The 15135-nt window shown below is 39.3% G+C and overlaps 1 protein-coding gene across 1 annotated transcript in view; it reads right to left on the bottom strand.

The window, feature by feature from the left end:
- RP1 (RP1 axonemal microtubule associated) overlaps positions 1-15135 on the bottom strand; it is a 342341-nt gene that overhangs the window by 11847 nt on the left and 315359 nt on the right. The window contains exons 27-28 of the mRNA XM_054561625.2: positions 7339-7493; positions 2871-2949 (exon numbers count right to left, since the gene is read on the bottom strand). Coding sequence (XP_054417600.2) covers positions 2871-2949; positions 7339-7493 — 234 coding nt within the window. The remainder of the gene's footprint in view (positions 1-2870; positions 2950-7338; positions 7494-15135) is intronic.

Below are 15135 nucleotides of genomic sequence, written 5' to 3'. Positions count from 1 at the left end.
TTCTGGCTTTTTAGGATGTGGGTTGGATGTTCTAACATTGTTTTCATCCCATGTCACAAAGAAGAGTCTGAGAATAATTTTTTAAAACAAGAGTCTGGGAGTTCTACTAACTGTTCTGTTCCAATCCATGCCAAAGTCTACAGCTCTGACTGTGACTAGCTATGCTGAATATCCATGTGCTGCTGGCAAGGGAGGCTTGGGGCAAAAGCAGGAAATCACAATAAAATTTCCATCCTTCATAAAAGTAATCTAAAAGGCACCGCACTCTACAGTGACACCACTCTGCAGCAACCCAGCACTACAGTAACACTGCTCCACAGTTAAACAACTCCATACTGACACCCGTCTACAGTGACACTCATCTACGGTAACACCCCCTACAGTGACACCCCTCTACAGTGACACCACCCTACAGTGACACTACCCTACAGTGACACCACCTACAGTGACACTGCTCTACAGTGACAACACCTTACAGTGATTCCTCCTATACTGATACCACTACATAGTGACAACGCTCCACAGTGACACTGCTACAGTGACACCACCCTACAGTGAAACCCTGTACAGTGACACCACCCTGCACTGACACCACCTACAGTGATACCACTCCGTAGTGACAATGCTCCACAGTGACACACTCCACAGGGACACCACCCTACAGTGACACCACCTATAGTGACACTGATCCAAAGTGACAACACTCCACAGTGGCACCACCTATAGTGATATCACTCTGTAGTGACACCACCCTACAGTGACACCCCTCTACAGTGACAGTGCTGCTCCACAGTGACACTGCACTACAGTGACACCACCTACAGTGATACCACTCCACAGTGACAACACTCCACAGTGACACTGCTCTACAGTGACACCGCTCTACAGTGACACCACTCTGCAGTGAAACAACTCTATAATGACACCCCTCTGCAGTGAGCTGCTCTATGGTGACACTGCTCTACAATGACACCACTCTACAGTGACACAGTCTATGGTGACACTGCTCTACAGTGACACTCCTTTATAGTGCCATGGCTGTGCACTGATGCCACTCTGCAGTGAAGCCACTCTGCAGTGAAGCCACTCTATGGTGACACTCCTCTACAGTAACACCACTCTACAGTGACATCAATCTACAGCGACATTGCTCTATAGCAGCACTGCTCTACAGTGACATCAGTCTACAGTGACACTGCTCTACAGTGAGAACATTCCACCGTGACATCACTCTATAGTAACATTGCTGTACAGTGGCACTGCTGTACAGTGACACCGCTCCACAGTGACACCATCTTACAGAAATGCCACTCTACAGTGACACCGCTCCACAGTGACACCACCTTACAGAAATGCAACTCTACAGTGACACCACTCTACAGTGACAGCACTCTGCAGTGATAGCAGCCTACAGACACTGCTGTACAGTGACACAGCTCTACAGCAACATCACTCTACAGTGACAGTGCTCTGCAGTGACAATGTTCCACAGTGACATCACTCTGCAGTATCACTCTACAGTGACAGTGCTCTACAGTGACAATGTTCCACAGTGACATCACTCTGCAGTAACATCACTCTACAGTGGCACTGCTCTACAGTTACACCACCTTACAGAAACACCACTCTACAGTGACACCACTCTGCAGTGACACCATGTATAGAAGGAAGCATAGTATGTCATTCCTTCCTCTATTCAATTTCTTACTTCTGCCTTTTTCTAATAATTTCCTCTATACGATCCTGAACTCATTGAACTATGTGTCTATTTTCTTTCTATTCACTGCTACCTCACCTTTTCTGCTTCTGCTCCATTTGGTTTCTGTCACTATGGCCACTTTAAGCTCTTCCCATTTGTTTTAAAGAGCTTTACTGAAAATCATTTCACTGATTTAAATATGTTCATTCAATAAATAAATGGTCACTAATTAAACTATACTGTCAGGCACAATACTAGACACTAGGAAAATAAAGATAAATACTACATAATTCTAGTCTTTAAAAAACTCAAAATCTAGCAGAAAGAAAAGAGGAATATGGAAATCAATGTGATAAATGGTTTCAGTACTATGATATAAGTTATAATATAGAGTTACATTTTAGCAGTAGAACTGAAGTTTGAATTTAATAGCTCTAAGGGAGCCAGTAGGAAAGATATGAATGAAGTGGAATGGATAGGGCTTGGTTGATAGCTGTGCCAGGGGAGAAGACACGGAGGGAAAGGTCGGATCAGGGATGGTGTTGAAGTGGCGGGTTTGCTAAAGAGTGTGGGATAAAGGACCCAGGGAAACACAGGGACAGACACGACAGACATGCAACTGTGAAGAATGCCCAGGGTGTGTGGAGATCACACACATGCACACACACACTAAAGCTTTTGTCTTTCTAGGAAATTTCCTGCATAATATAATAGTGTGCTTGTATAAGTCATGTAATAAACTCAACCTGACAAAACTTCATAAATTTACATTAAATATATTTAATGTAAATGTATATAATTTAATATGTTCAGTCAATAAATGGTCACTATATAATTTAATTAGTGACCATTTATAACCTTACATTATATTTAATGTAAATATACCTAATGTAAATATATATCATAAATTTACATTAAATATTTACATTAAATATATTTAACGTAAATTTGTGATGTATAAATATATTATATAAATATAATTATAATATATTTAATGTAAATTATATATAAATATAACTTCATATATTTACATTAAATATAATATAAAATAAGATTATTTTCTTATTTGAATTTTATATGACCTGTAGATTTTCCTGTTCTTTCATCTGCTCCTTATACAATTTTTCATAAATTTGCAAAATAAATTTCTTATCAAGAAACTAAATCTTACCTGGACCTGTTCCATCATGACTAATCAGAACTTTCTTCAATTTTCCGAGAGATACAGCCTTAATGGAAAAAATATCAACCTGTACAATAAAGAAATAAACTCAGTGACCATTAGGATATTTCCTTTCTCTAGAAAAAAATAGTATTACTATTGATACTATATTGTTACTATACTATATAGTATTCTTACTACTACTATAAAAATTACCACTAGTTTATGTGCAAAGTTCTACACTATGCTTTGTGAGAGACACAAAAACATGTAGAATATAATTCTTGCTCTCCTAAATCACAGAGTCTAGGGAAAAAGATTTTGAGAATGTAATTAGGAGATTTATTTTAAATCTACTATTACTAATAATAACAGCTCATAATCTGTACTATATGAGTAAGTGCCAAACTCTCCCAAGTATTTTTCATATATTAACTCACTGAATCCTCACAACAGCCCATGAAGTCAGTACTACTCACTTCCTCATTTCATAGTTGAAGAGACTGAGACACCTAGAGTTAAGCTACTTGTCCCAGGTCAACACCTAGTGAGTGAGGAACCAAGTCTCAGACCCAGGAGGCTATCACCAGAATTGGTGCTTTCCACATTGTTCTGTCTCTTAATATCTTTTACTTTTAAATAAGCTATGTATTGAAATATGTATATGTACTTATATATACATACGCATAGGATGTTTTATGTACTTATATATGCATACACATAGGATGTATATATGTACTTATTATGTACTATATATGTATATATGTACTTATTATGTACTATATATGTATATATGTACTTATTATGTACTTATATATACATACATACATACATATATATACATACACATAGGATTATATATGTACTTATATATACATACACATAAGATGTTTTAAAATAAACTATGAAATAGATACAGGTGTACAAATTACAAATGCACACTCAACAAACACATCCATGTAAGTAACAGAGCCTTAGCAGCACCCAAGACCCTGACATGCCCCTCTCAGTCACCATCTCCCCAGATGATATCCACTATCCTGACTTTTAGCACTTTTAATTCATTTTGCCTTGTCTGGGACTGTATATCCTACAGTGCATTCTTGCTCCACCTGGCTTGTGTCACTCAATGTGAGATTCATCCGTGCCATTTTGCTCAGCAGCATCTTGTTCATTTTCATTACTAAATATTACTCCAAATTATTTATCCACTCTACTATTTATAGACAAACATTATTCCTAGAATAATGCTGCTCAGAACATTCTTATATGTGTCTTTTCATGATATCTGCATTTCTTTCTGTTGGGAGACAGCTGGGTTATGGGGGGGTGTGTGTGTGTGTATATAGTAAGTCTCACTTTCTAAAAATGCTGATACTAATATGCACTCCGTATGCGAAGCATACAAGAGTTCAAAGTGCTCCACGGGTGAATCAATATTTATTGTTATTCTTTTTAAGTTTAACGATCTGATCATGCACAGTAACACTTCACTGCGATTTTCATTGACTCTTTCTGATTATTAATAAGGCTGGGTAGGCTTTTTACATTTATTGGTGATTTGGATACTCTCTTTTGTAGAGCACACATTCAAGTGTCATGCCCATGTTTTAAATAGGGTTTTCTGTCTTTTTCTTGTTGCTCTGTGGTTTTCTATACACAATCTGCAAACAAGTCTTTTGCCAGTATGTTTTTACAATATCTTCTCCCACTGTGTGCCTTCCCTTTTTACTCTCTTAATGGTATCTTGAGGAACAGAAATCTTTAATACTAAAATGGTATAATTTATCTTTTTCCCCTTTATGCTTTCTGATTTATCTTTAAAGTTTTAGTTTATAACTGTCTACTCATGTTCATAGTGACATCATTCACAATAGCTAAAAGGCGGAAGCAACCCAAGTGTCCATCATGGGGTGAATGGATAAACAAAACATGAAATGTTTTGAAATATTATTCAGCCTTTCAAAGGAAAGATATCCTCCCACATGCTACAACATGCATGAACAATAAAGTGGAATACTACTCAGCCTTGCAAAGGAAATAAATCCTGTCACATGCTACAACATGCATGAAATTTGAGGATATTATGCTAAGTGAAGTTAGTCACATAAAGAAAATACTATATGATTCCACTTATATGAGGTACCTAGAGTAGTCAACTCATAGACACATAAAGTAGAATGGTGGTTGCCAAGGGCTAGAGGACGGAAGAATGGAGAGTTGTTTAATGAATACTGAGTTTCAGTTTTGCAAAATGAAAAGAGTTCTGGAGATGGATGGTAGTCGTGCTTACACAATAATGTGAATGTACTTAAACCATTATACTTATACTTTAAGAAAATTATACTTAAAAATGGTTAAAAATAAATTTTATGTTATGTGTATTTTACCACAATTAATTTTATTTATTCATTTATTTTTTGAGACAGAGTCTTTCTCTGTCACCCAGGCTGGAGTGCAATGGCGCTATCTTGGCTCAATGCAACCTCCAATTCCTAGGTTCAGATGATTCTCCTGCTTCAGCCTCCTGAGTAGCTGGGACTACAGGCGCCCGCCGCCATGGCAGGCTAATTTTTGTATTTTTAGTAAAGGCAGGATTTCACCATGTTGGCCAGGCTGGTCTCGAACTCCTGACCTCAAATGATCCACCCACCTCGGCCTCCCAAAGTGCTGGGATTACAGGCGTGAGCTACTGTGCCCGACGCACAATTAAACACTTTTAAAGTCCTAGTCAACCCCCTCGATTATGAGGATTTTCTTGCATCATATCTTCTAGATATTTAATTGTTTTACCTTTCACGTTTAGACATAAAGTTACATAAAACTGATTTGGGGATTTGATGTAAAATAGAAGTTGTGATTTTTTTTCTATAACAATATCCAATTTAAAAATTTGTTGAAATTTTTCAGTGCTTTCTCTGATGCTGCACATTAGGATGTGTGGATCTGTTTCTGGACTGTCTTCTGTTTCTTTGCTATATTTGACTTTCTTTGTACAAATTGATGCTGTCTTAATTACCTTAATTTTATAAGTCTTGATACCTGGTACTGTAATTCCTCCACTTGGTTTTTCTTCTTCAACATTATTTTAGGTGTATTTGACTGCATTTCCACATAAATTTTATAATTAGATTGCCAATTTCTGTTTAAAAAAAGTTTCTGAGATTTTGATTGATATTACATTAAAACTGCAGATCAATTAGACAGCAGTAAGAACTTTATAATACTGAGTCCCTGAACATAGTATATTTCTTTTTCTTTTATTTTCTTTCCTTCTTTTCTTTTCTTTCTTTATTTCCTCCTTTCTTTCTCTTTCTCTTTCTTTTTCTCTTTCTTTCTTTTCCTTCCTTCCTTTCTCTTTCTTTCTCTCTCCCTTTCTTTCTTTCTCTTTTCTTTCTTCTTTCTTTCTGTTTTCTTTCTTTCTCTTCCTTCCTTTCTCTTTCTTTCTCTCTCTTTCTTTCTTTCTTTCTCTCTTTTTTTAGAGATGAGGTCTTGCTAAGTTGGGCTAGGCTCAAGCAATTCTCCTACCTCGGCTTTCCATGTAGCTATGTTTTAAATTTTTTTCCAATAATATTTTATAATTTTTTATTTAGAGGTCTTGCCTTAGCCACCTTAGTGCCCGTGGTGCAATGGGCCATGGGCCATGGATGGAGTAACCACAATGGCAGAGATGGAGTTTATCTGTGCATGGCCATAAGACATGAGTTCTGTCGCCCAAGGCTGCTCCCGTCACTGCTGCTCCTGGTGCCCAGTCTGGTGGCTCTGGTCCTAAAGTGATCCAGTCCCTGCTGCCAACAGCAGTGACTTCTAGAATGCACACTTCCACTGACTCTTCCTCTTTTCGTCTCTCACTTTCTGCTTTCCTTCACTGCTGCTTCCTGGGATCACTGCTCTCAATGACGAGCTGCAGGACCTGTCCCTGCTCTGCTTTGAGAGGACACACACTATCGCCACTTTTCAAGTGAGAAATCCCAGCCCCATGAGGCCTCCTAAATCTCTGAACAGCATCTCAGACTCTCCACTGCTCCACTGCTACTTTCTGACTGGCTTCTTGATTCCAAGCTTCCCCTTACAAATGGTGGAAAGCCATGCTGATACCATGTTCTCCTCTGCACTTTCTTTCTCTCCAGGATCTTGGACCCTCAAGCCCTAAATGCCTGGGTAGCTCTCTCATACATTTAAAACCAGTTTAAAAGATGTTTTATCAAATGTTTCTAGTTGTTCTCAGCAGGATGTTCATTTTGTTATAGCTGAGTCTGCCCTATCTGGAAGTACAATATTGCATTTGTTGGGTTAAGTCCCATCCTCTACTCAACTCCAGAACAATAACATGCGCACTAAGAAATGACCACACCTCTCTGAATTCCTCACAGGAATCAACTGAGCATCTCAGAAATTTTCTGTTTGTGTGTGTTTTTGTTAAATAAATTAAAGGAAGGATAGTCAGTAAAAACTGATGAAGACATGTTTCTATTACCTGTCCACGCTGAAACTTGATTTCATTGTTTTTGGACTGATGAAGTCTTCGTTTTCCTGAATCACCTCTGGTACCGATGAGGTTGATAAATACATTAGACTCTGTTTCTGCACCTGTCATTGTGCCTGTATATATGCGAATCTCATAAAGCACCACTGAAATGTAAGAAATCTGATATTATCTTTCTCATTTTTATTTATCTCTTTGAATGTAGTTAGATATTCTGCAAGGAAATCAGAATGTTCTTTCATCTAGTTGATGATACTTGGCCCCAACTCTTTTTCTTCTATGCACCCCCTTTCAAACATACTTTCAGCTACTTAATGTTTACCTCATTCATACAGACTCTCAGCTATTCCCAGAACTACTGTTTCAAAATAATTATTGTTAGCAATTATGTACTCTCAATAACCACTGCACTTTCACAGTTATTATAAGAAGTTGTATTTTTTTAAAAAACAGAAACTGTCCTCTCTCTTAATTAGATGAAAGTGGGCATTTTTCCCCCTAAAGTTTGGCTGTTCTAATCAGAGCTGGTCACTCACACTGCTACTTCTTGGAGATTATTCTAATGGAGATTTTTAATAGCCCTCTTGACGGAGGAAAAAAAAAGATCCTAGAGAGATGCAAATTTAAATATATATGTTTTTAAAAAGTCCAGTAAGGTACCAGCAAATTATAATCCACTATATTTGACCTTAGAATTAAGGCCATTTCTGAGACCTTGATAGAAGTAAATAATTAGAAAAGCGATTGTTCTTGCTGATATTACTAGCAAGAATAATATCTGGGATACAATGAGTACTTTTTATTCCAAGATCTTAGAACTCTTTATAAATCATACTTTGTGCAATTGAGCAGTTTCATTTATAGAAATTCACATTAACATTTTCGGAAGAACTCAGACATGAAAATCCAACAAGTAAGGAAACAAGATAAGTGAGAAACATTGGCTGTTTCCATCATGCCTGACCTTTATAAAGACAAATGTGGTATATTGGGAAATGGTATAAGCAGAGAAGATACATCAGTTTCTTTGTGCAGGCTTACATATTCAAAAATACCCCAGAGTGAAACCCAGCTGAGTATAAGCAGAAAATTAGAACACTTCTCATGAATTTAGGACAACCAAAGAAATCTTTCAAACAACCTATAAAGAAGAGCTGGTCTGACAACATGTGGAATTGCCTGAACTGAATTAAGTGAAAGCTTCTCCTAAAATTCTTCATGAAAACAAGTATGATGCTTGTGAGGACCAGCATGATTTGACATCTTCACATAGAGAAACCAGGCTTCTGTTCACTGAGAAATCTTTTAAATTTCAGATGAAGAGTGAACTCGCTTATGATTTTTTTAAAGGGAGACCTTAAAATATTAAAACAGATATAAAGTAAGACAATTAAATGAATAGTTAAAGGTGTTTGAAAGTATACATAAAAAGCATTTAGAACACAAACTACATATTGACAGCACAAAAAGCAACACTCAGCCCTTCCTCAACCATCACACAGCCCTAATGAAATCATGCAGCTTCCTGCTGACCTGCACATGGCCTCAGATACTTCTCAATAGTGTCCCCAGAAGCTGCTCCAATTGATTAGGTTAAATACATATGTACCTCAAAAAGTATGCACGCACATGCACGCGTGCACGCACACACACACACATGTACTTGCCATCTAAATAATTCAAAGAAAGAAAATGTACCAGAGATTTAGAACAAGGTGGTTATCATAGTTGAGCACTAACTTTTATTCTCAAACCAAGTCAAAAAGAGTTATGTAGTTTAAATTGGGAGATGAACAATACACAATTCCACCCACCCCACCTGGAGAAACAGACATTTTTGCTGGAATCTGTAACATTGACTTTGTGTTCATTATACTACATAATATGATTCACTAAGCATTTGCTATAGTAGTACAACAAAAGCATGTAAATTCTTTTTTAATACTAAATTCATAACAAATTCTAACTTCAGACTTTTTTTCTTGATCTTTAAGGCAATATGAAATTCTTCTTTATCTAACTTAACCCAAAGGGGGAACTTAAATAATGCTTAGTTAACATGTCACTTAGACACACCCTAAAATATCAGGTGTTGTAAACAAGTCTGAGTAAGCAAAGATTACATCAGCTACTTTCTTCAGTCCTTCTCCTTGGGCAGGAAAAGTCAAAGCTCAAAGCTGTTGATTAGGGCCATATGCCCTAGCTAACAGTTATTCATTCTATTGTAAAAAAGTACAAGGCTGACAAATTATCTGACCTCAAGGGAAGGATATATACAAGGAGATGAACTCCTGGAGGAGCTGAATGATAAGTCTAAAATATGTAAGAAGAGAACTCAAAATTAGCTCGAATACTTGAAAAAATACAAGGATAGATTTCAAGATGCCAATGTTTTCCAGAATGGAGATCATTTTACCTGAATATATTCAAAGACAGGTATCACTAATACCTGTCATTCAGGCTACAGATAATCTTCTTAAAGTGCCATTTTTTAGAAGTGGCTATTACTGCATCTATCACTGTCATTTAGCTAAAAGTATTTGGAAAAGTAGATTTGTTGTTGGTTTTCCATCTATGTTGGACATTTCTGCCAAATTTTTAAAATTTCTTTTTATCATGGTTGATGTTAAATTTTCCTTTCTGACAATTAGCAACTAACTTCAGGTGCTTATGAAAACCTTATATGACAAAGCCAGAAGCACAGCATAAAATGTTTTTCTTCCTATTTGCCACAATTGTCACCCAATTCAATTGATAGCTACACTATGTATTTTCACTATTTTTTCACTTTTGTTTGCAATGTCGTTATCTTCAACACTCTCATCTTTATTTTTTTTATTATTTATTACCATTTTAACAATTCCCCCATCTGTCAAGGAATGCATAACCCATGTATTATCAAAGCTCAGCATGTTTAATGTCTGATTTCTTTAACTTATTCATTCTTTGGACTTACAAATGTGCAGACTACATAAATAAGATTTATATGATTTTATTAGTGGCACAAAAATCTTTCAAAATCTCACCTGCAGGTTTATTTTCAAACATCTTTGTAGGCCCAAATTTTTGCTAAGTGTTTGTTAATGATGATTTATCAGCCTCAACTCCAAGCATTAACAGCTCCATAAATAGTATCCTTAATCCCTGGATTCTTCAGTCTCTGCTTACTGCAGCAAGCACAGAATTTTTTTTTAATATGCTTGCTTTTCATGGGGACACATAATTGCTTAGTCATAAGGATATATTTAAAATGTCACATGGCTGGGGAAGGGGGATGATAGGATTTTTCACTAGAAGTTTAGGAGAGGGATGTGCAAAAAATTTGTCCAAGCACAACAACTTAATTTTTTTTCCCAGTCCAATTTTACTGCAACGAATGAATTCAGCTGCTTAGTCTCCTGGTTGGTTGTTGAACCAGTAAAAAACAAAAAACAGAAAATACAATGTACTTCTGGTGTGTTTTTTTTTAATTTATATAAGAATGCACAGGTGAACTGTAGCCTCCTTCAGAGTTCCAGGTGTTGGCATTCCCTAACTTCTGCCTGCTTAATGGACAGCCTTGCTACACCCAAGAATGGCTGACCTGGCTTAGTGTCACTGGTCTGAGAGCTTATCAGTCATTATGAAGCTTCTTTAAAATATCATCATAGGCCGGGTGCGGTGGCTCACACCTGTAATCCCAGCACTTTGGGAGGCCAAGGTGGATGGATCACTTGAAGTCAGGCGTTCAAGACCAGCCTGGCCAATGTGGTGAAACCCCATCTCTACCAAAAATATAAAAATTCACAGGGCATGGTGGCAGGTGCCTGTAATCTCAGCTACTCGAGAGGCTGAAGTGGGAGAATGGCTTGAACCCAGGAGGTGGAGGTTGCAGTAAGCCGAGATCGTGCCACTGCACTCTAGCCTTGGTGACAGAGTGAGACTCCATCTCAAAAAAATAAAAATAAATAAAAGAAAAATAGCATCTTGGGAAAGAACTGTTCTTCATCACTAAACTTTTTTTATCTCTTTAAATATGTTCATTATAAGTCTTCAAATTTTTAGTTTCTTTGCTATAATACCACTGCATCGTGATCCAGTCTCTTTATTTTCTTTTGACACAGTTGTACTATACAGACATTACATTATTTTGGCTGTAAGTTCATATTTCTGTGATGATACAGGAGTCTCTGTCCAGCAGTGTGTATGGGAGAAGAGCCTTAAACCTGATACCATCTGTGTCTTCTGCAGCTATATGATTGGGCCCGATCCACACCAGGCAGGGACAGAGGATGATCAGGACATATCAACAACCAGACACCTGAAGTTTATCTCTCCTTACCGCTCCTACAAGCACTCCACCAGGACCTTGTCATCAGGCCCCAGGAAGAACAGGATAGGAGGAGGCACTCCTTAGAAGCCAAGGAGCCCACAAGCCTTGGGGCTCAGAGGAGAGTGCAGAAGCAGGTGGAAATTGCCAGAGACTCCTAAGCTCCACCTGCTGCCTCAGCTCCTCACTCAGGCACTTGTGCTGCCCGAGATGACTGCCAAGGATGCCTGCGCCAGATATCTGAGCCCACACATAGGTGGGGCATGGAGAAATGAGAGCAAAACTGCAACAGGAGGGAGAAGGGACAGGAGAGGAGGGAGAGAGAGTAATCACATGTACTTTCATGTTGTAGGAAATTTTTCTAAAATTAAGAGCAGATTAAATCAAAACAAAAGCTATATATATATATTTTACAGGACTAGAGGCCAAAGACGCAGAAGTAATAGAAGTGAGAGGAGACCTGCAGGGAAGAGAAGCAGCAGCTGTTTGATTCATTCTGCAATTCTCTACTCAGAGCCCCACACTGCTCCGGGGACTAGCCCTGAACAGTGCAGGCAACTTAGCTGTCCCCGAAAAGTGGACCCCGCACACACTGTCCCAGAGCCTGAGCTGGGAAACAGGGACAGTAGTAGCAGGAAAGTGTGAAGAACCATGACAGCTTAATGAATAGCAGCAGGTTGGATAAGGCCAAGCGCCTGTGATATCTATCAGCAATTAACCAAGAGAGTAGAGGGGCTCCCAGAGCCTAAAGGTAACCGAGTACAGCTCACCGGTCAGCAGCTACAGTGCCTGCTGCCTGTGGCCTGGATGGCCTCCTCTCAGAGAGCCAGTGGAAGGATTGCACCATCTAAAATGAACGCAGCCAGAACAAAGCCCTGCTTTCTACCATTCAGAACTGGAATTCCATCTGTCAAAAGATCATTATTATCACCATCATTCTGGCAAACATATCAGGAGGATACTATTATGAGATTGTAGCTGAGACTTTTCTTCCCTACATTTTTCTTTTTTGCCCCGAGGGCCCTGGGGCCTCCGGGAGTGACATTTATTTCTTGGGGGAAGACAGTTCTGAGTAAGGTCTAGAACAAAAAGTCTACTGATTTCTGAAACAGACTGAAAGAATCTTAGGAGAGACATCACTTGTGAAAGATGTGACTATTCATTGTAAGAGTTTTTGAAAAAATCTCTCTTTTTTTACAAGAGTGCTGGAGAAAAAAGTCCCTTTTCTATCTCCCTCCCTCCCCTTTGTCTCCTTCCCTCCCTCCCTGGCATCTGTGATTTGACCTGAGAGATGCACCAGCAGAGGCTGAGGGCTGGATCTTGGGGGCAGCCCTGAGGAAGCATCCTGTTGACCAAGCAGCCAGGAGGAGTGTGGGAAAGGCAACAGAGTGCCCTCATCAGCTCTCACCCCTGCTGCTAAGAGAAGCATGGAATGGCTGAGATCAGTGTGACAGTCCCAAAGGGACACATTTTTCTAGCCAGGGTGGCACAGAAACCAGAGCCGTGGTGTGATGTGTGCTTCCTTCAGCAGACATTACCAACCAAGGAGGAGATGACTCCCAAAGACAAACAGAATGAGACACCTCAGGGAAGGCCAAAGAGAACTGAAGGTGGCCCTCGCACCTTTAGACATGAGGATGATATCCAGGAACTAAGGTGTCCATGTGGAGTAGGAAGCGGGGCAGAATGAGAAGAAAGAATCCTGAATTGGTCAGTTTTAGACCAAAAGAGACTAAATTCAACTCTATACTGGAAGTGTCTGAGTTTATTCGGAGTCAAAATGATTACGATTTCCACCATCAGTAGCAACAAGGATGTGGGTTATTTGTTAAGTCAAGTGTTGAAATATAATTTACATGCGGTAAAATTCACTTTTAAGATATAGTTTGATGAGTGTTACCAAATGCATACAGTCTGGGAACTACTACCACAATCAAGATAGAGAATATTTCCATCACACCCAATACTTTCCTTAGGAAGGGCTGTAGACTTTAATCAGTTGCGGAGAAGGAAAAAGGTTATATTTTGCACCCCTCAAAGTTATCATTACGAAGATTCAAATCCACCACATCATGGTGAAAACAATGCAGATATAGCAGTAACCTGGACCATGTCTAGAAAGATGGCCTTATACATGACACGTGTCTATTTCTCAAATGAATGTATAAAGGAATTGAAGCCAATTAATTGTTTATAATATATACTATATTTAGCATAGTTCTGTCTTTAATCTGGATTCCGTTGTAACGGTCATCTAATATTCTTCTTGGGCCAAGAAGTTTTTCTTTCCCTTGGTGGCCCATTTCTGATTAACAAGGTAAAGTGAAAACTGCAGACATGTGGCAATGAGGGCAGCCCTTCACAAAGCTGGCTGGAATGGAGTAGCTTCACTACTTAGAGACCAGAAGTGTATCTGTGGAATGGAATTGAGTCTTCCCCTGTCAGACTTCTATGTGGTCTATAAATGCATAGAACATTAGGACCAGTAGATGTTTCAGGAGGAAGGGCCACTTCTAACCTAGTCTAAGATGTTGAGATTGAACATGAGCAAAGAAGTACTGAGGACCACAGAATTTTGGCCCCAGAAGTACCCATGCAAAGGAGCAGGCAACTGCCTCACCCACAGCCGGCCATCTGTCAGTAATAGGAAGTGATAATAAATTAGTTGAGCCAGGCAATTTTCCTCCTAGATTTAAGCAGCTATTGCCAGAGAAATGCCCTAAAAGGAAGCAATCTCCTCAATTTAGGATGATTTTGAATAAAGCATGAAAGAATATTTGGTAATTGTGTTATTAAGTTCACTTAAACTTATCAGTGCCCTATCAGGCAATGGCTATGTCTGCAGGACTCTCTGTAGCCCGAGCTGCCACTTCTGAGGTCACTGCTGCAGAAGTCCACTCATCCGTGCAGGGGGCATCTTGGTTTCCCTGCTCCTAAATCCCGTGTTCCTAGGGGCAGGGCTCATGTTTCTTCAGGTTAGAACCCCCAGCTCCTAGCACATGTAAATATCTGCTGAATAAAGAAGTGCTCTTTCATCCATCCATCGATGAGTCCTGTGCACCGTACTCTGCTAGTCACCAAAGAACCACTGATCGGGTATGAATCATCTAAAGAAGGCAGCGGCTGCTCCTCACCCAGTGCTGCACCCTTCCCAGGCCACCTTCCCAGGCACTCTGCAACCCTAGCCCCAATGTGCTCCTCCCTGATAATCATTGGAACTTGTCTCCTCCTTCCTAACTTTGTTCTTGTTCCCCAGTTCACCCCAGGGGCCACCAAGCTTCTGGCCCTTTGGCCACATCTCCTAGACCCAGGTCCATATGTGTTAGTGGAGTGGACAATAGAATTTCGCTTCCCAGACTCTGACCGTCCCTAAGGAGTGCCATCCACCAGCCTGTGGAGTGACTGAAGAGGGGTGAGGTGGGGACCTAGCATGGTGAGCCCTTCATGCCAGACACTGGGCTAGAGGAGCTCCCCCTAAG

The sequence above is a fragment of the Pongo abelii genome, chromosome 7 (genome assembly GCF_028885655.2).
Source record: "Pongo abelii isolate AG06213 chromosome 7, NHGRI_mPonAbe1-v2.0_pri, whole genome shotgun sequence".
NCBI lineage: Eukaryota > Metazoa > Chordata > Mammalia > Primates > Hominidae > Pongo > Pongo abelii.
This window is presented reverse-complemented; position numbering and strand designations above follow the sequence as displayed.